Source organism: Rattus rattus, chromosome 1, assembly GCF_011064425.1.
Source record: "Rattus rattus isolate New Zealand chromosome 1, Rrattus_CSIRO_v1, whole genome shotgun sequence".
In the NCBI taxonomy this organism is placed as follows: Eukaryota; Metazoa; Chordata; class Mammalia; order Rodentia; family Muridae; genus Rattus; species Rattus rattus.
In genome coordinates this window covers 198,201,519-198,223,233 of record NC_046154.1, presented here as the reverse complement: position 1 = coordinate 198,223,233, position 21,715 = coordinate 198,201,519, and the positions used below count along the sequence as shown (strand labels likewise).

Genomic DNA, 21,715 nt, shown 5'->3' with positions numbered 1-21,715 from the left:
AGGAGGAAGGGGAAGAAGAAAGTTAACTGCCTTACTACTTGAAAGTGTACCATTACATTTCCCTCTTTTATGTCTTGGTGGCTAGGCTGAATATGGATGATATTTACATCATCTGCTAATACTTTGTAGGGAATTAGTTTAAGCAATTAAAATCTTCCCCTTCCCCCTACCGCCCATAAAACAGAGGGCTGTGAAAGAAAAGGCCAACTAGCTGCTTCTTCTAGTCCAAACTGAAACTTGATGCACTTTTAGTAATTGCTTCCTCAAGACCCTTTACTGCCATCTGTGGGTCACTTGCAGGTACTGCCGCACAGACTCCCTGCTGACAGCAAGACAATAGAGAATTCCGGGAGGAGTGGGGCGGGGTGTGGGTGTGGGGAAGGGTGGGGGAGAGGGGACAGGACGGACCCGTGACCTACAGGACTGTGAGAAATACCTCCAAATAGGCTCCTGGGTCGGTCCAAGGGCTGACACTGCTCCTGTCTGAACACCACTGATAACCGGCTGAGCCTTTCAGGTGTGTCTTTCCTGTTGTTGCCTTCCTGCTAACTCCTGTTGCATCCTGGTCTTGAGAATGAAGGTCCCTGCAGACCGTGACAAAGATCCCTTCAGCAGTGCAGGACCCTCCCTAGGGAAGATGGTTTTTAAGGAGTGTGAATTCATCTTCCCATTGCTTCTGGAGGCAGGGCCATAAATTCTGAAAGTCCCGGGCAGGCCTGGTGGAATGCAACATCTCAGACAAGCTCCGGCGATGGGAAACAGATTCAAGTAGGTGCCATCAAAAGAAGGCAACTGGTCATCGGAGACGCAGCTGAGGTTGGGGTACTGGGGTTCAGGGAGAGGAGAGGAGAAGAGAGAAGCCCTGTGGGGCTCAGGCAGTCAGGAAGCCCCTCATCATAAAGACAGAAATAAGGTTTGGCTCCATTTTTTCAGCCCACTGATTGCTTTATTTCAAATTATCCTAACTACTTAGCATGGTGAATTAAGTTGAAACCCCCACAAGTCTGAGGAGGATGTCATCTAATCTGATTAAAAGGAATATTCCTCGTCACAGGCTGGGAAGGAAATGAAAATTACTCCGAGTGCCCCGCTATTGGCTAATTTGCATAGACTTGCATGTGCTTGGCATCAGAAGAGCACATGCTCTTTACATTTAATGAAATAATTTCCCCTCTCTAAAGACCGTTCGAGTCTCCGTCCTTCCTATCTGTCTTCCTCTCCTCCCATCTGTCTCTTTTTGAATGTTAAAATTATTTCATGGGAAGGGTATATAAAATATGCTAATAATCTCCCCGCTGCAAGCAGGGCTGGGAGGTCCTGAAACCCCATTGCCAAGGATCCCAAATGTCCCCCTTGCCAATCTCACATAATTAAAGGTTCCCTTTACAGCCCTTAGAAGGTTCAGGTTGATTCATTTGAGGCTTCCATTGATGGAGGCAGGCGGTTTAAAAACCAACCCTTTGGCTCTCCTTCCCAAATAATGTCTTTCTGACCCCAAGGAATAGCGTCTAAATCAAAATGAAAATGAAAGGGAGAGAGATCTCTGTCAAGCTCATGTCATCCCCATCAGCAGGGTCTGTGACTTTCCCCTTGCGACTGCGCATGCGCTGTGACCACCTCTGAAAGATTTTTTTTTTTTTTTTTTTTGTTTTTTTTTTTTTTTTTTGGGGGGGGGTTGTGCCTCCTCTGCTCTTCAAGTTCCAAAACCCCTGGACAAACATCGGCTGCTGCTAAAGGGTCGCTCTCCTTTTATCAATGGAGGCAAGAAGGCCCAAAGAGATGAAATGATGCGTTAGTGGTCAGAGACCGGGGAAAGATAGGAAGGTTGGAATCGATCTGTGTTTTGTAGTCTCTGTGGATATTCACTCACTTTTGGTAATATTTTAGCAGATCTCATGTTTAGTTGTAATGTAGCCAACAGAGGAATTCTAGTGAATTCCCCAACAAAATTACATTAGGATCAAATGTGATCGTTATAAACGCTATCCAGATGTCGGGGATGGACTGGATATAACTCTTTAAGCCCCAAATTACAGTATAATAAATGCAAGCATGGGGATCTGCCAATACATCTGAACTTCGTGTCGGAAACCAGGTCTGACCTTAATTTAACTCTATAAGGAACCATGAGTTTCCTCACTTGAAAAGTAAGCCTGCACCCAAAGAGCTCCAAGCTCTGTGGTGTCCCCGGCCTTACCACTTACTTGAAGTGGGATCGTATCAGGTTCTGGAGGCAGGCCAACTCGAATGCAAGCATTTTATTAACACATTTAGAAAGGAAACAGAATGGCAACTAGAAATAACTATGGAGGCTATAAAACAAACTCGTGAGATGAAGGACAGCATTAAGGTGACATTTGTGCTTTGTAAAGCTCCGGGGAATTAAGATGCTACAATAAGCACACGTGAAAACACGTTGTGCCTTAAACCTGAGATGCCAATGAGCACAGGCATCAGAGAGAGAGAGAGAGAGAGAGAGAGAGAGGAGAGAGAGAGAGAGAGAATGAAGAGAATGAATATTGAGAGAGTAAAACTTCATACTCTGTCCCTGGAGAGTGTTCTTAAAATCAACAGTTGACATAAATTGATACATATGTGTTATAACTTATATCAGCAGTGAGCACGCATAATTATGATCCCCGTGGTTATAAGGGAGATACTATTTCAAATAGTCCAGTATCAAATGTATTTTAAAAATAGCAGGCAGGTTGCAGAGCTGGAAGCAATAGACTAGCCAATTTGTTAGGTCCTAAGCGAAAGCATGGGTATGGTCATATTTTGTTGGATGATGTTGGAAGAGACAGAAAATGGCATATGGATTACCAGATATGCACTGAGTTCTTTAAACCCGTGTATTAGTTCTCTGATTCTAATGTAAGATATACCAAATTGCACAATGCCACCCTTTCTTGAGGAAAATGAAAATCTACTGCCAAAGAAGTTAAATATGCCCACCTTTCAAAAATCCAGGAGTTAAATCATCAAATAGCCAAAGAGATCAGCATAAGAACGGCACCCATTGTCTTTGGACACATTGTATCACCTACCTTCTGAAACACTAATATGTGGCAGTTAAAATCAGAGCTACCCAAACGTTTGAAATCTATGGCACTGTAATCATTCACCAGGAATATTTTTTAAAGGACTAAAAGGGTCAGAACCGTTCCCAGAGGGTCTGTGAACACCCTCTTTGTGCCTTCCGAACCCCTACTTCCTCTCCACCTCTCATCACTTGGCAAATGACTTTGAGGCTGAAAGGGGGTAGACAGGAGAATTTCAAAATGGGAAAGTTGACTCCAAATGGGGCCTTTAGATTACCTGACACAAGGCTTCTCAAGATATGCGTAGGGGAGCAATCCAAGCATCCATCAAGGGACAGAGGGACAAACCAAAGGTGGTAGATATGTGCAGGGGAGTTTGGTGTTTGGGTAACACTTGGTGTTAAGAAGCAATGATGCCCTTCTGTGCTACCAGCAGGAGGATGGAATTTTGAAGCATGTGCTAAGCGAGGGAAGGCAGATACAGAAAGACACACACAACACACTCTGATAAGCAGATTCAGAGAGAGTAAGTAGATGACTTACTAATGGCTGGGGAGTGAAGGGGGATAGAGCGTTAATGGGTAAGAGTTTCTCTTTTGGATGAAGAAACAGTTGTGGAAATCCAAAGCAGTAATGACTATACAACATGGTACACACCTGATGCCACCAGCTGTCGCCTTAAGTGGGAAAGTTCATTAGAAACATTTTAACACAAATATATGTGTATATGTATATATGAGTGCATGTATATGTAGGTGTGCATGCATGTATAAGTGTATAGACATATATGTGTATTGAATATACGTGCTTATGTGTGTACATGCACCATATAAATATATGTGTGTGTTTATGTGCGTATATGTAATATGCATGTATGTGTATCTCTCATATATATCTGTATGTATATTTGTGCATGCCTATATATGCATATGTATGTATATATGTGTGTATATATATGTCTATGTGATTTGTGTATATGTGTGTAGTATATGTGTATGCACATATATATGTGTGTATGCACATATATGTGTGTATGTTTATGTTTGTGCATGCATGTATATGAGTGTATGCTCATGTGTGTATGTGTATGTATAAAAATGAAGTAGCCACTACCCTACAGTACTAGCTGTGGAGTTTGAGTCTGAGAGTTGACCTAGGGTGGATAAAGCAGGTTGACCTATAGCAGAAGACTATTCATGAGAAGAAAAGGAAGTGGGTGAGGCAGGCTAGAAACAAGCACTGAGGCCATAGCTGTTCCTTAGGAAGGGACAGCCCAGGGCCCTCCAGTGAAAGAAATATCTGCTCTTTCTCAGTAGGACAAGATGCAACCCTTCCCTCCTGCGGGTAATTCGTGTCAGGAACATCCTGGTAAGACAGACAAGCAAGGTCAGCTTAGATTGGTGCTGGGCACCAGCACAGTGATGTATAGTCTGTCCTGGGAGTAACGTGTTAGGGAAAAACCTATATCTTCTCATATGTACACATCCCAGAGCGTACGGAGGCTTAATGACATCAACTGCCACAAAACTGTCAGGCTCAAGTTCAGTCAGAGCCAAGGCCCACATCTCAGATATAAATAAATAATCATTCTTCCTCAAGGTCCATGGCTGGTGCGGGACCTCTCTTGCCGTGGATTTTGTGTCTTTAGGTCCTAGGTTCATGAACAACAGCCATCAGTAGCTTTTCCCTTCTCCATGGGCAGAGGCTAGGCAAGAGGCTGAGGAGGAAGGCCCAGTTCCAGAAAGATTCTGCCCCGTAGGACACATGCTATTTCCACTCATGTTACACTTGTCAAAGCCAGTTATGGGGCCATTGCCAAAGGAACGGGGTGGGGATGTAAAATTCAAGCACTGGCATAAAAGGAATCAGAAATCTTTGGTGGACAGCCCTAATAACTACCACACACACTACCCTCCAGAGAAGTCTCAATCATAGCACACCCCCCACATGGTACTCTGCAGATTAAAACCATTTCTAACATCTCTCCTGAGAGCCTCCTACATCAAGGTCTGTTTTACTACTTCCACTTTAAAGCCGGGGAAGCAAGCTCAAAGAAATTGACCCACTCACCCGGGGTCACATACTAGTAGTGTCAGGGCTGGGATTTGAACCCTCGTTTCCTGACACTTGATCCCACGGAGGGTTATGTCTTTGATGCCTCCAGGCAGGCGGATGGGGGCAGATGCCAGATTACAGCGGTTAGGATATCAATGGGAAAGGGAGGGAGAAAAGTAGGAAGCAGATATATTAGGAAGCTTAGATCTGATCCTGCAGCTATGGGACGTTAACTCTCAGGGCGGTGGCATGAGGAAAGGAATGTTTGACAAGGCGGGAATGACAGCACCCCAAGCGTGCCCTGACGGACACTCACGCTCCTGAAGGGGCTTCTGCTTCAGCCTTTTAGGAAACCAGTTTGGCAAAAACAGATGCAAGGTGAGTACACTTCTAGAACTCTCTCCCAAGAACATAAATAAAGGTTACACGTTTACAGGCTGTTATCTGTGTTACAAAGAAATTAATTTAATAGCAAAAAAAAAAAAAAAATCAAACACCAATTTAGGAGAAGAAACAGAAATGTTCAATAATAGGTGAATAAAAGGTAGTCTCAAGTCAAAATATGATGTAAATTTTCAAACAACACATTGGGTGTTGTGTGTGTGTGTGTGTGTGTGTGTGTGTGTGTGTGTGTGTGCACATGTGAAAGCCAACAGACAATCTCAAGTATTGTTCCATAGGAACCCTCCACCTTCTTTTCTTCTCTCTTTTTGAGACAGGGTTTCTCATTTTGCCTGGAAGTATGAAGCAGGCTAATCTGGGTGGCCACTGAGGCTCAGGGCGTTCCACACCCCACCCTTCCCCCAGCTTTGGGCTTACAAACTTGTGCACGCCAATTTTTAAGCGCGGGTCCTGGGGACCAAATGCATGTTCTCATGTTGGCAAGGGGCTACTTTAAAGGTTGAGCTGTCTCCTTTACCCTCAAACAACCCTTCTGGAGAATTCCCTGCGGCTCGGGGTCGGGGGTGGAGGGGGTGGGGATCTTCACGCCACCCTGTCAAGAATGCAGGATACAAATGTACGAAGTCTTAAGATAATTATAACAGCTAGACACATTGGCACACCTGGTGAGTGGTGAGTGGCAGGGTTGCAAACCCTGGGTCGTATTCCATTTTAGACCTCTCTAAATTTTTGAGTGTTCTACAATATACATGTGTTACGTTTACGAGAAAATATACCAGAAGTTATTAAAAAAAAACACCTGGTAAGCAAAAAAGATAAATTTTAAGTAAAGAAAAAAATTAGCCTTTTATCTGGAGGCACAAGGAGAAAGAGAGAGATGGTCTCTTACTGCTGCGTAGCCTCTTTTAATTTTGTTCAAATCCAAATGTATCGCTCTGTCTGTGAGGCAAAGAGGTCCGGTGGCTTATGGGAAACGGTTTGCTGTTAATTGCAAGAGAAACTGACCGGCAAAGAAGAAAGGTTTCACCAGCAGTGGCTGCTCTTTTTACGGGAAAGAATACAATTAATTTTGACAGTAGTCACCAAGTTCTTGTTGGTATGACATTGTCATGGATTTATAGCTTAGAAAATGATTGGTCTGAAACTGTAGAGATCAGGGTCCCTGGCTTTTCCCATGAACTGCTAATATCTTGGGAAAATCAGCTTCCTTTTCCTCCTCTGTTCAAAAGCACAGGGTTAAACTAGGTGATCTCAGAAACATTTCAAGCTCTTGGTGCCATGACTACTTTAGTCCATATTAATTTTGTGTTAATGAAACCAGCCTGTAAGTGAATTTGTGTAAACTCTTTTCGGCAAGACCACCCACCGAATCCGCTACGCTGGAACGCTGTTCCCCCGCAACAACATTCTAGGTGCCGGACTGAATTAAAACAGAGCCCTTCATCTGGCATTTAGCATTTTCAAAAATGGTTTGTAAACCTGCAGGAAAATTAGCTGCGGGATTTGTGAAAAGCTTAAACGAGCAGAACCCCCTTTGTTGTTTGTTTGTTTAATCCAACGGCTGAATGGAGTCCAGTCAGAGAATCCAGTTGGAGACGGCAGGTGGGAACACACCTAAAACAAACACAGTGTAGATGACAGACAGCATTTGGCGCCTGCTCTCCTGATGGTGAGCGCCAGTATCTTTTTCTCTTTGGTATGTGACTGCTTTCAAACAGGCAAGCAAGGCAGCTGGAAAGAGGCAGAAATCTAAATGAGAACAAAACCCGAAAGGATGGACAGGTAACACAGGTCTCACGGACAGGTCTCACCTCAATTTCCCAATAAGGAATAAAATCTATATTTAATAAACCCAGAGCCTAGTCTAAACCAGGCATCAGCAAACTTTTTTTGTTTAAAGGCCAGAAGGTAAGTCTTGCAGTCCACAGAAAGCTTTCTGTCCTAGCTGTTCGACTATTTTCATGGCGTCAAAATGGCCAATGATACTACATGAACAACGGAAGGGAGACCAGATGCCAATAAAACTTTATCTATAAATACAGGCATCCAGTCTACTTGTCTGCCTTTGTAGGAATGTATGTTTTCTGTTCCTATTGCATCCGTTCAGTGTTAGGAGATGAGACAAGAAAGATAAACAGTAGCTAGTGGGAAGACTGGGGTGGGAAAGGAAGGGGAGAATGGGAGGGGTGGGGTGGGGAGGTAGAGGTTTGAGCCCAGGTGAAGGGGGCAGTTCTGATGTTAAAGTTCTGTTCCTCAATTGGTTCTTGATTTGTCAGTAAAGAAGGCCGCGGGCCAATTGTTAGCCTTCCAGGTACCAGGAGGAAAAGGAGACACAGGGAAGGAAGGAGGGGCTTTCTGCCATGCTTTGGAGGAAGAAGAATGCAGCAACCATGTGTGGTCTCGAGGGGAGCTGGAGCCTGGAGCCTCTGCTACAGGCGAGAGGCCAAGGATGTTTGGCAGGGCCTAGGTGGGACTAGCCACTGAAGTGAGGGCAAGTGGGGAGACGGAGACAATAAATTGGCTAGGGCATGCATTTCCAGGCCGGAGATTGTAACGCCCAGAAATTGTGCCTAGAAGGCACATCGTAAAAGTAACAAACTCTCTGTGTGTGTGTGTGTGTGTGTGTGTGTGTGTGTGTGTGTGTGTGTGTGTGTGTGTGTGTGTGTGTGTGTGTGTGTCTTTTATCCCTAAATTCAAGGGTCTCAGGATCGGGTAGCAGGGTCACCTCCCTCAAAAAGGCTGGTAGAACAAAAGGGAAGTCGGGTCGGGGCTGGTGGCACAGCGGATCCCAGAGCAAAAGGAAGTGCCTTAAAGCTACATGCCAACACCCAGGGAGGACTAGAAACACTGCAGAATGCAGTCCAGAAGACAAGAAGGCGAGGAGAAAGCAGAGGAGAGGACCGGAAGCAACTCAGAAGCCAGGAACCTAGTTCCATCCCGGTCACTAGGCCACAGGGAAACATGCTATGGGGAATTTATAAACGAAGATACTTAGAAGGAAATGTGTTGCCTTAAAGACTGTTTGACTTTCAGCTTTACACCCATATATTTTTTAAAGAAAAAAAAATCAATGTAAGGTAAACAGATTAAAGGAGAAAAGGGGAATTAAGGAGCGGTAGGGAAAGGCGAGGTGGAGCTAGAGGCTCGAGCGAGGGTAGGAGGGGCCTAGTAACAACCAAGAACCAAAACCAATCAGGAGGATAAATGAAAATCTTCACTTCCCCTAAAGCCTCGCCTTGCAACCCTTCGGTCTTGCTGGGGACTTTGTGGTCAAACAAGTTAGCTAAGGTGAGACCTGAAGGTCCACAGAAGGACCAGCTAACCGCTCACCCCTGGAGAACGGTCTAAGCCCGTCCGGAGCTGTTTACGCTTTGTTCTTTAACGACAATGGCGGAAACTTAACCACAAGGCAGCGCCTTCCTCTATGGGTCATACCTTAGTACTTCCTTTCCGTGAAGACTCAAAGAATCTCCAGACCTACAGTTCCAGCTCCTATTTTTAGGACAAAGTACCTCGGTTCTGGGTTCTTTAAGCGTCATAACCAGAGACGTGGGTGTGATAAGGGAGAAGAAAGGTTCAGAACCCTTGGAGAGAATTACAGTGAGCCAACCCAGGACCACGCTCTCCTTTCCAGCCGCTATGTCTTACCCCATTGTCCGAGCTCTCCTTCAGAGATAATCCAGCTGCCTCCTTTCAATACATACCTGGCTTTAAGTAACACCCTCCGAAAGTTCTTCTTTATTTTTAACCCAAATCCTTTCTGCTAGAGTCAAAACCCCTTTCCTCAGAGGATGTTCGGAACAGCTGGTTTCCATTCTCCTCAGGGCAACTCTTCTTAAAGATTCATAGCCTTATAAAGCACATTCACACCACCCTCACCTAAGGCTCACGGCTTCCCTTTTAAGATATTTCCCAATAATATTCTCCCTTACATATATCAACAACCAACTGCCCAGTACTCAGGCATCCGACACACCTTGCAGACATATCTGCACCCCCGGAAAGTCACTCCAGGGAAACGGGCATGGGGGAAAGTGCCTGGTGCCTGAATTATTAAATATCCCTTCTGTGTGAAGATATTGCTAATTTGAAGTTTGGGGGTGGAACAAAGAGTAAAACAGTGCCTGTATCTGAATAGGAGGAAGGTAGGAGAACGACCAGCTGCTTACAGCTCTGCTCCCGATCACTGGTTCCGTTGGCTTTTTCAGAGAGCAAAGGGAGGCGTCTTAGAAACTTGACAAATCACACCCCATGTCGGACTCTCGGTGAAATTTGTAACTGTCTTCTCCCCGTCACACTTCTCAAACTCTTTCTTCTTGAAAGCATCCACCCCCCCCCTTCTCTGTCTCTTTTTTAAAAATCCGGAACAATACAAAGGATCTTCAGCTGACTTTTAGGAGAAAACAACATATGTTCACGAACATCTGTGCCTTTCCCGAACCATTTTTTTTTTCTTCTTTCTCATTATTGTCAAGAGAAAAGAAGTTTAGTGGAATGTTTCTCCATTGGGGCACAAGGCTGCAATACTCCCTGTTGATTACATATAAAAGACACAAAATATTAGTTTATTAAAAGCAGCTTCAACCACTGCTGTACAAAGCAGTCCTCCGATGGGACAGATTTATGGAGTAACAGCTGAAAGGTATGCAGATCACAAGATCCATGACAAATGTACTTTATTACACGGATCAGAGATTCCATATGTACTCGAAGTTACTGTACAATGATACACAACACCCGACTAAGACCACGTCAAGATTTTGCTGATATTGAAAACTATAAAGACGCGCCACGAGGGCGAGAAAGTGTTTCATAAGATAGCCTGATGCCAAGTCAATCCGCTGCTTTAGGAAAAGCAAGCACGTATAAGCCTAAAATATTAGAAAGCTATGCCATTCTTTAAATTAAAATTTGAAAGTCTTTTTACCCCTTCCATTGTTCAAAGCAGATGTTTATAGCATTTTTCCATACGTTAATTTACAGCTTAGTTGAATGAATAGCAGATTTAACATTTAAAAAATTAGGGGGATTTCAGATTTTTTTTTTTTTTTTGTGATTTCTCACTAAAAAAGATACCGAAGCCCATAATCATGGAGGTACAAAAGACTGGAGAGAGCCAAATAAGTATAAAATATTTTAAGTGCTACTTTCTACATCGTATTTCTAGGCATGGAGGTAACTTCTCTCAGCCTGGATGTCCTGTGTCTTAAGCCTTTGGCTACATTGCAAGTGAGCAGGCCATCCAGCCTTAGAAGGCCGTGCAATCCCCTGGCATCCTAGATACAGGCTCCTCTGTAGACAGAATCAGCCTGTCTGCGGTTTTCCGTTCTCCATGTGCATTGTCTCCTGAGGAGAGCATTTGTGCTTGAACTCACACATTCCCTCCTCAAACGGCTCATTCGAAATGAGGGGCAGCGACAGTCTTAACTCCTCAGTGTCGTTTGGCTGAGTCAACAATCAACGTGAAGTGTTTAGCAGCATAACTATTTCTTTAATGTTGTTTTTGTTTCTGTTTTTACTATGATCGTATTTAACTGAGTCTTATTTGATACCACATTGTATTTTCCTCTGCTTTAAAGTAGGCACAGAAAAAAGAAAAGAAAAAAAGAAAAAATTTTGGCAATCAACTGCATACAGAATGTGCGTGCGTGCACACGCATGTGAATGTGTGTGTGTATGTCTTTGTGGTATACACACAGGGGCACACGCCTCTGGGTATGAGCAGAATCCAGAGGAGGACACTGGGTGTCCTGTTCCATCATCCCCTGCTTCATTCCTTTGGGATGGAGCTGTCATTGAACGTAGAGCTAGGTGGCAGTCAGCAAGCCCCAGCAATGGATCTTTGGACCTACCTCCCACACTCCTGGGATTATCACACGGGAGAGGCTTTTTAAATGGGCACAAGGGATTTGAATGCAGGTCCTCATGGTTCATAGCATATGTCCTTACTTGTTAACTATCCAGAAGAATGTAAATTTATTTTATAAATAGACCCGAGCCTGACCTGACCTTTCTGAGACCGATAAGGTCCTGTGGATGCAGGGTGGCTTTTGATGTCATGTAGGCACTTAAAAGTCTCCTGCCATCCTCAAACACATTCCTCTAAAAGTGGTATGTGTCTGCTGCAATGAGGGTTTTTATATGCTGGAAAACGCAGGTGGAAAAGGCTTGTGCCTGGCACAAGTCTGAATTGCTTTGCTAACTGTCCTCCCCAGTGATATTAGTCCACAGCTCAATGTCCCCCTTGCAGCTGTAGAACGTCTCCATCTGGCAAGTCCTTGAGGTCTTCGGAGTCCCCTTCTGCTCTAGCCTGGGCCTGGTGCTTCATTACTCTAAGCACATCCTCCTTCACCCTCTCCTCCCTAATATATATATTAGAGAAACCAGGAATAACATATATATATATATATATATATATATTATTACTGTGCAGTGTGCTAATAGGGAGAAATGGGTGTCTGCATTGATGTGACAGCAATCACACTAAATGTGGTCAAAGCCAACATTCCAGGCATGGCTGTCTATGCCTATAATTCTGGGACTCAGGAGGCTGAGGTGTTACTGCATTACCGCAAGCTTGAGGCCAGCTGGCTATATGAGTATGGAACTAGCCAGGACCCTGTCTCAAAAACAAACCAATAAACAAAAATCCTCTTGGGCTCTGCCTGAGAGGTTCAGCTGATGGTCACATGGCTTCCACTTAGCTATCTGGTCACTAATAACCTTGGCCTGTACCTGTGTTTGGACCAGTTGGCACAGTTCTAATGAAGCGTAACTTCAAGAAGTCCAGCCTGGTTTCCACCCGGAGGTTTGAGAAGGATTCTATAAATCATTTGTTACTAGTTCTTTACCTGACCCTGAGCCTGCTTCAACCCAATCCCACCACAGATTAAACCAAGTAAACAAGAAATCTACGCCAGGAATGCGTTTTGTCTTAGAGAAATTTTGTGGGCTCTTGAAAGGCAGAATCACTGTGAGAATTCATGCTTCAAAACCACTATCCTGGTTTTAGCTACATGGCTTCTGTGCCTCAGTTCCCTCAAGTGGAGATAATATTAGCATAATCATAGGTTTCTGAATCAATTAGATAAGTTAATAATTTTAAATTTATATTTTTATTAGTCTTATGTACATTTAATTTTTTTGCTTTTTTAAATTGGGTTGCTTTTTATTTACATTTCAAATGTTATTCCCTGGTTTCCTGTCTATAAACCCCCTATCCCATCCTCTTCCCCCTGCTTCTATGAGGGTGTTCCCCCACCCACCCACACACCCCTTCCCGCCTCCCGCCCTGACATTCCTCTATACTGAGGCATCAAGCCTTTGCAGAACCAAGGGCCTCTCCTCCCATTGGTGCCCAACAAGGCCATCTTCTGCTACATATGCAGCTGGAGCCATGGCTCTGTCCATGTGTACTCTTTGTATGGTGGTTTAGTCCTTGGGAGCTCTGGTTGGTTGGCATTGTTGTTCTTGTGGGGTTGCAAGCCCCTTCAGCTTCTTCAATCCTTTCTCTAACTCCTCCATTGGGACCCGGTTCTCAGTTCAGTGGTTGGCTGAGAGCATCTGCCTCTGTATTTGTCATGCTCTGGCAACGCCTCTCAGGAGACACCTATATCAGGCTCCTAAAGGGATCCAAAAACAGTTCCATTCTGCTTCTAAAGTGTCCTAGTGTGTGGTTCCAAGTGACTTCCTGCTTGGCTTGGGCGCCCCCTGGTGGTTTTACATCAATTCTCTAGAAAGCATTAAAAACAAATTTGGAGAAGTTGTTTACCTAAAAGATTAAAGTGCTTCCCGTGTATTAGCCTTTAAAAGCGACAAAGGGCTTATCACACCCCTGAACTGATTTCGAAATTCCACTCCAGATTTTCTGCCTAGACCCCCGAGACGGACAGACACATTGTGTCAGCAGCACTGTCCGGAAACTCAGACCTGAGACCCACTCAAGGCAGTCACGGATCAGAAGCTGTGAGGACGCTGCACTAGAGTACAACTCAAAGCATTTCCCGTGGGGATTCTGGTAAACTGGGGCCGGGGGGTGAGTGGGTGGGTGGGGCGTGTATGTGGAGGTCAGAAGTCGGCCATTTTCCTAAACTGCTCTTTCACATCACTTCAGGTCTCTCCCTGAACTCGAGTTCATTTATGTGCATAGACTGGCTGGCCAGCCTGTCACATCCCTTCTCATGAGTCACCTGGTCACTAATGGCCTTCAATGGACTCCTCCTCTCCCTAGTATGGAGGCACATGCTCAAGGGCCTACCTTTGTATATGGGTACTGGAAATCCAAACTTGGGTTTTCACGATTGCCTAGTGAACCTTTGCGAATGGAGCCATCTCCCAGTCTAGCTTTTAAGTTAAAACTGGAGTGACCAAATGTCACAAGAAATTTAAGTGAACAACCTAACATCACAGAGAGGCACAAATCTTCTATTACTGGTATCAAATTGAGGTTGTGAGCTACACAGGAAAAATGTAGACAGGTCCCTGCAAGCGATCTCTGCAATTTCAGAAGCCCAACAATGCTGCTAAAACTTAAAGGAAAGCCAAGGGCATAGCATTAACATAAGGCAGCACCCACAATAGAGTAAAGGTCTGTCTGCAGCATCGTACGCACTTTATTTCATGCACACCTACTTATCTAGCTTCCCCCCAGTTATTTTTTTTTTAAACTTATTTAATTTACATGAGTACACCGAAGCTGTCTTCAGACACACCAGAAGAGGGCACCAGATCCCATTACAGATGGTTGTGAGCCACCATGTGGTTTCTAGGAATTGAACTCAGGACCTCTGGGTGAGCAGTCAGTGCTCTTAACCGCTGAGCCATCTCTCCAGCCCTTCCCCTCAGTTACTGACAACTACAGCAAAAAGCAGAGACCTTGAATACCATCCAACTCCTCTTCATCTGTCGGACACTGGGATCAAACCCGGAGCCTGTACACTGGGGGCTAGCGTTCTATTGTTGGGCTACATGACCAGCTTTCTCTTACTGCCTTCAGAGAAATGCATTTTTAAAATACTAATTTTTCCATGAGCTACTAGGTAAGCTGAGGAGGGACTAGTACTCTAATTTGAAGTGTCTCTCCACAGCATTGTGAGCTCACTTCTGTAGCATTTGGCCACATGCATGCCTGGCAGTGTATGGACTCAGGGCCAAGTAACCTTACTCTGATACAGTTCTCTTTCCTGTGAGGCTAATTTTTTCTGAGCAGATACAGTTCTTCTGCAAAACCCCTGGTTTTATTCAGAACAATGAAGTGGTGGATCTGACTAGAAGAAAGACTCAGATGGAATGCTAAATCTAAATGATTGAAATTAACAAGTATGCAGAGGCAGATCCGACTAACACTCACCACAGTGGTGTAGTCAGACTAATTCTAGGTCTCTTCATAAACAACACTAAGTTAGCTGATACCCATCAGTATTTACCTAGGGTGCATCTCCCAAATGGATAAATTCACATGGATTTTAAGCAGGCATCCAGAGAAACTGAGTCTGAATAATGCACTTTGGGAAATGCTACGCTTAATCGTTCTTTTAAACTACACAATAGCCTGAACTATAAAGGCTGGTCTTCTCAGTATCAGAAAACCTTAAAGATCTATAAAAGACAATGTCAAACTCTGAGATCTCCACACAAAATATAGTTTATTATGAATTATCAAAAATAAGCAATTCAAGTAAGCACCACTTGTAAAGTCCACCGATGTCCTTTGTAGACTTTCAGTTATTAGTGGGTGGGAAGCTTGTGCATGTGAATGAGGGGGTGCCAGTGAAGGCCACAAGAGGGCACATCCCTGGGAACTGGTTTTCAGTCACCCACCCAACAAACAGAGGTTGAGTCCTCCTGAGCCCCTTGATACCCTATTTTTTAATATGACGATCTCAAGCTTTCTGTCCAAACTCTGTTGATAGAAGTACGCTTACTCTGAGGCACTGAGTATAATGGCCGTTTTGTAACATCAAATAACCGGACTCATGCTCACAAGATTGAGGTGTCTGACAATACTCAATATCAGGCAGTATCCAATCACAACTTCACGTAACCTTTTATCAAAGATATTTTATTCAAGTTCCCAAAACAAAGGAGTTATTTTGGTTTTGAATTATAGAACTAAGTCCAAACTAAAATATGAAAACAAATAGCTTCTGGATTTTTGTTTGTTTGCTTGTTTTTTTCAAGACAGGGTTTCTCTAGAGTTACTCTGTAGACCAGGCTGGCCCCGAACTCAGAGATCCACCTGCCTCCGCCCCCTGAGTGCTGGGGTTAAAGGGGTGCACCAGCACGTCTGCCTCCCTTTCCAGTCTTTAAGAGTCTACCAGGCCAGGCCCTTGGCGGCCTTTGCTTTGCTTTTTCCCCGTTTCTTTTCTCTCTTGGCCTTCAGTCTTTTTCTTTGCCTCTGGTTCATCCATACTGGGTACTGGCCATGCTGGTCTAGAAGAGTCTTTTTGTTTCTCTTAATTTCAGTTTCCATTTTCATGTCATCTAAATTAGAAACAAGAATAAAATGAGAAGCTATTAACATTCACACGTGACAACCCATGGAAGCACAGGAGCGTCAGAACCACATGGAGTCTCAAATCAAACCAAGGAAGCCACTTTTAATAGCTCTTCCCATCTTACAGCAAAATCAGACATAAGCACCAGAGGCTGCTGCGTGTTCCTAAATCTACTGTGCAGGGGCCCAGGGGAAGCAGCGTGCAGTCACGTTCCTGGAGCTGACATCCCAGTTGGTTCTGAGCCACCTGACACGGGAGCTGGAAAATGAATTCTGCAAGAGCTCCAAGTGCTAAGCCACTCTTCGGTCCTGAAAAGTGAACGTGTTCAGCCAGTAAGTAAGCGAGTCTGGTTTATAGAGAGAGGAAGTAGAAAGGCTGGGACCAAGGGACAGGCAACAACTTCCAGCCATGCAGTTTTGGTCTAACGAGTGATGCTTTGGTGTAGACACGGGACAAAGACAGAAAGGGGACAGCTACGTTTCTTAGCCCAAGAAACCGTGTAGGCAGCTGCACTGGGGACGAAGAGGAACGTGCCTGAGGGGAGGAGCAGGCTCTTCTGAACTGACTAAACCGGAGGATCCCTCACCTCCACTCCTATTTCACTTAGCTCCTGAAATATTGCAAGTGAGGGCGAAAACACATTCTTCAGGCAGAAAAATGAGAGGACTCTTCTCTAAGGATACTGAGAAAAAAGAAGAGGCATAGATTCTAAAAGGGATACCCTAAAAAAAAAAAGCCAGCAGTACTCCAGTTACTTCTCAAGCCTCCGTGTTGACAGACTCCTCCACTATTCAGCTCCCAGTCACTTCAGTGCCTCACTTAATATCAACAAGGACGAAGCACCAGGGATGTGAGAACGGATGGGCTAGACAAGCGTGACGGGAAACAGGGTGAAAGCAAGGGGGTAGAACTCAAGAGAAAAACAGTGCAGAAATATTATCTGACTAAATTTCAGAAGCAAACAGTACCCCTAACAAGATACAATATATACCTATTAAGAGCAGGAAGCTATTAAAGGAAATAGTCAGAGTTAAAAATGTTTCAGAGTGGAAAAATAGAACAGAATACTAAGATCCCACAAGATAAAAATTTAAAAAATTAGGGGGCACAAAAGCCAGAAGGAAGGAATCCACTCAAGAGACACAAAAGATGCCCACAATCTGTAAAGAATGTTTAGAATCCACAGACGGAAACAACCAAAGCTTAAAAACAGGCAGTTAAACACGGTGAAACACTTCAGACATATGAGAACAATGAAAAACAGCAGCAGCAGCAGCAACAACAACAACAACCACCACCACCTCCAAACAACAACAACAACAACCCCTCCAACACCCCCAAAAAAACCCTGGAAAGTAAGCCCGTGTGCTGCTAGGTGGAATATAAAATGTTTCGGCTGATGCAGAAAAGAGCAAAGAATTACCATTTGACCTGCACTCCAAAGCACTGAAAATGGAGATTTACTAGATGACAGGAGCATGAAAGGGACCCAGATGCCAGCTGCAGGGAAATAAAATGAGGCAAACACAGCAAACCAGACTGTCCTGATATGTGCTAAAGCATGAAGCTCAGTAAGCTACAAAGTGCGGCTCTGAAGTCAACTGAGTCAGCAGCTGTCTGTCTCGGGGCTGGAGGGAGAGGCAGAGAAACTCCTAATGGGTGCAGCGCTTCCTCTGAGAGGGATGGAAATGCTCCGGAACCAAGGGTGATGGCTGCAAAGTGCCGTGATTGTCCTTAGAGATCACTATTGTACATACTGAGATGCCATTTAAAATGAAAACATCGAGAAGAGTTGCGGAGCAGAGGTGGCATGTGTATGCTGAAGGGGACACAGCAAGTTCAAGTGTCAAACCTCTCAGGGGCAGCAGAATCAAAGAAGACCCACAGACACCAAACAGGAGGTTTTTCTCTTTGGAAGAATGGGATGCTAATACTTGGGGTCAAGCACTAAGAACTCTGGGGTCCTTGGCCCTCAAGACTTGAATATACTTCTATCTTAAGAGTGCCTTAAAAAAAAAATGTACATTGGTGTTTGCCTGCATGTATGTCTGTGTGAGGGTGTCAGATCTTGGAGTTACACACAGTTGTGAGCTGCCATGTGGGTGCTGGGAATTGAACCTGGGTCCTCTAGAAGTGCAGTCAATGTTCCTACGCATCGAGCCATCTCTCATGAGTGGCTATTATGAGTGCTTCATTTAGCTTGCTGCAAATTTGGGACATTAAAAACAAATACCCCTTTCTTAGCTGAAACCAGCATTATACAGAGCCACCAGTTTTAAACCATGATAACAGTACACAGAGGTCTCTAAAATATGCAAACCGAAGAGTGAGATGCTGTGATCTTCAGGGTAATAATGCACCCGCCTAGATCCTAAGCTTGATCCTGTAGTACCATCAGTTCCGGGGGCATTCGGGCTGCTATGTAATTGAAGACCCCTTCCAAATAACCCATGGTTGCGTATCCACAAACACTGACTGTGAAGTCACTTAGCAGAGTCTCTAACAGAAATGTCCACTTCCAAAGGATACAGACCCGGACACACCAGGTGTGTTAGGTGTTTACAGTGAGCACATGACCGCTCCACGTGTGGCTGACAGGGAGGTGTTTATTGTAGAAACGAGGGAAGGTACAGTCGGAAGCCTACACACCGAGCCATCTCTCATGAGTGGCTATTATGAGTGCTTCTGGAAGAGTCCAGAGCCAGAGAGAAAGTAGAAGACTAAACGTGGCCAGGAGACTGAACCAGGCCATGAGAGGAGAGAAGGGGGATTGGGGTAGGGGAGGCAAGAGAGGAACAGAAGAGGGAATAAAGGAGACTGAGAGGAACGAGAGGAGCCAAGAGCCAAGAGAACCAAGAGAGGACACACGGCTGAAATGGCAGTGTTGTGTGGGGAGAGGCTGGGACAGGGAAGGTTGTGAAGTGGAGATATCTGGGGGGTGGAGGGGAGGCAGGGGGCCAGCATGTACTTTAGTATCTAATAAGCACCACAGCTCCGTGTTTGTCCCCAGTTTCTTTTGGAATAGACATTAGGGACAAGTAGAAATGGGTAGAAGATAGCTTTTTAAAAAAGGATCCTAAGAGAAAAATTGACTTTTGTTTTCAAAGATCATATAAATAAAGCCCCAAGCTCACCCTTTTCATCATCCACGGCCACATCACACTGCATTTTCTCCTGGTAATGTTTGGGTACCACCACAGTGGCTATTTCTTCAACGTCTTTCATTAAAGCATCACCGTCAACTTTGAGAATACTTTTGAGTCTGTTAAGTTCCCTTGGCGCATTCTTCTTTCTCTTCTCAGCGCGCATCTTCCTTTTCCACTTACTCCGCAAGCTTTTAGCCATGCTTTGCCTGGTAGTTAACAAAAAAAAAGTTTACTACTTACACCCTCGACTCTCAAGGGAATGGTTCTCTCTCCAGAACCGGAACAGGTGGAAGAAAATCTGGGCGATGCCTTCAGGCTTAGCTTATGAGTGGATCGACGCAGAGCATGCAACAATTGCATATGGAAATCTCAGGCTTCTTTAAGTCAGCGACAAGTTATAGTGCAAGCCATTCTCAAAGCTCTTACCAGATACAGAAAGCTAACGGAACTGCCTTAAAGTTACCTACTGACCTCCTGCTTTTCTCCCATCTCTCAGTCCTATATCCATCACCAAATGTTTAGTGTGAACTTTTAATAGCTTAAAACATAGCTCTCTGCCTTTTAAAGACCTTTTTAATGACTTCTCCCCTCGTGTAGTCAAGTATCTAAGTTCACCCCGCTATTCTCGGGCCTCCATCTCTCACCTTTCTCTCCAGCCCCACACGCAAGCTATCCCTGCATTAAGCCCGCACAACGCCCACTTTTAGTACCGTCACATTCACCGTTCTATGTCTGGAAACCGCCCACCCCAAGGTTTGCTCTTTTCCTCAGACTCCTCTGTCAGCTTCTTACTACTAAGTACTGTTTCAACCCGAAGCTACCGTCACCCCCTGCGACTGCAGAGCTAAGCAGGTCTTAGGGCCACCGCTTTGCATACAGTCCAGGTTATGTGAACCGTGGGGTGGCTAGGTGAGTATTCCCTAATCAATCACCTCAGCAGTCACCAGTTGTCTAAAATGACCCAAACTCCGTGTGCAGGGTTGCGGTAACCCACCCTGCGGGTCGAAATCTGCCTGAGCGCCGCGAGCCAGAGCACTGGGGGAGCCTGCCGCCGCCAAGAACATCCTGGTCCTCGCCCTCCCGAGCCTCGCACAGCGAGGGTGCGGCCGGGATTCACCGAGGAGGCAGTTTCCGAGCCAGCCCTCCAGTTCTGAATCCAAAGCCCACGCAACTCACCTGAGATACACGACCGCACACCACGAGTGGGACACCAACCGGAAGCCCCAACACTTCCGGCTTCCGTCCAGGGCCGGCGCACAGCATGCTGGGATTTTTGGGAGGCGTAGTCTTTGAGAGCCGGGGCGGATCTGCTCTCTGATTCCGAGGCTTTAGTGGTCCACTACAGAGGATGTTGTGTTTGGAGAAAGCAGAGCGATTTCCTGTCGGGAGTGACAAATTGTAAATCAAGCTGTCTCAAAGCCTTGGATGGGCCAAGTCTAGCCTGGAGGCCCTGCTTTGTGACAGCCTCACCGATAGAGGATATCCAAAGGATTGCTGAGCTCTGAACATCCTGGAGCCTTTTCTGAGTTTTTTGTTTGTTTGTTTGTTTTGTTTTGTTTTTTTTAATTGCAGCCTAAAATTTTTCCCATTTCGGCAGAGGATCCTAAGAGGTATGCGGATGTGAGAATATATCAAATTTACAACATAAATATGTCAAGTCTACTGCATGCCAGTTATATTTCAAAGCGTCTCGATGCAGGAAATATTTCCTTATCCCCCCAAAAATCTAAAGGGTAAAAAAAATAAGCCATTTCAACCAATGTTGACCTGTCCAAACTATTACATATCCAAGACAAAGCTAACCTAGGGTGACTGTAGTTACAAAAATGTTTGATTTTGCATGTGCTTCTAATATTGCACAAGCTATGGGGGATATGCAGGTCTCTTCAACATTTGTGAAAGATATGGGTGAATGGTGTCTTAGGGCCCAGATAGTACCTCATTCATTAATCTTCAATACATCATACAAATGTTAACTAGCTAGTCTAAGTGTTTTCTGCAGATCGTCACATACAAGTATGTATGCACAACACATGTGTGCCTGGTACCAGAGGAGGCCAGAAAAGGCCATCTTATCCCTTGAACTGGATTTACAGTTGGTTGTGAGACACCATGGGGATGCTGGGAACCTGTTTTAGTTAGGGTTTCCATTACTGCGAAGATACCATGACCAAAGAAACTTTTATAGGGGAAAACATTTCATTGGGGCTGGCTTACAGTTTCAGAGTTCAGTCCATTATCATGGCAGGAAACATGGCAGCCTACAGGCAGATCTGGAGAAGCCCAGATCTGAAGGCAGCCAGGAGGAGGCTCTCTTCTGATCTGGGTGGATAGGAGACCTCAAATCCAACCTACACAATGACACACTTCATCCGACAAAGCCACACCTCCCAATATTGCCACTACCTATGAGCCAAGCATATTCAAATCACAGAACTGAACCCAGGTCTTCTGCAAGAGCAACTGGTGCTCTTAACCACTGAACTATGTCTCCAGCCCCCACAGGTGCTCTTAACTATGTCTCCAGCACTCAGGAGTGATCTTTAAGGATGACTTATGAAATTCCTGTTGGATT

At 44.8% G+C, this 21,715-nt stretch overlaps 1 protein-coding gene across 1 annotated transcript; it reads right to left on the bottom strand.

The window, feature by feature from the left end:
- Positions 1-15,125: 15,125 nt before the first annotated feature.
- Positions 15,126-20,412, bottom strand: Llph (LLP homolog, long-term synaptic facilitation factor). Its single transcript, XM_032913015.1, has 3 exons — positions 20,317-20,412; positions 19,129-19,346; positions 15,126-15,980 (listed from the first exon to the last, which is right to left on the bottom strand). Exons 2-3 carry the CDS (start codon positions 19,337-19,339, stop codon positions 15,811-15,813), a joined length of 381 nt encoding a protein of 126 aa, XP_032768906.1. The 5' UTR covers positions 19,340-19,346; positions 20,317-20,412; the 3' UTR covers positions 15,126-15,810.
- Positions 20,413-21,715: the final 1,303 nt, after the last annotated feature.

What these genes read in the sequence shown, in the direction of transcription:
- Llph (XM_032913015.1), bottom strand. Translation starts at nt 19,339, where the DNA reads ATGGCTAAAAGCTTGCGGAGTAAGTGGAAAAGGAAGATGCGCGCTGAG. An exon ending in GGCCGTGGATGATGAAAAGG is followed by an intron (nt 15,981 to 19,128) that starts GTGAGCTTGGGG and finishes TTTCTAATTTAG; the next exon opens with ATGACATGAAAATGGAAACT.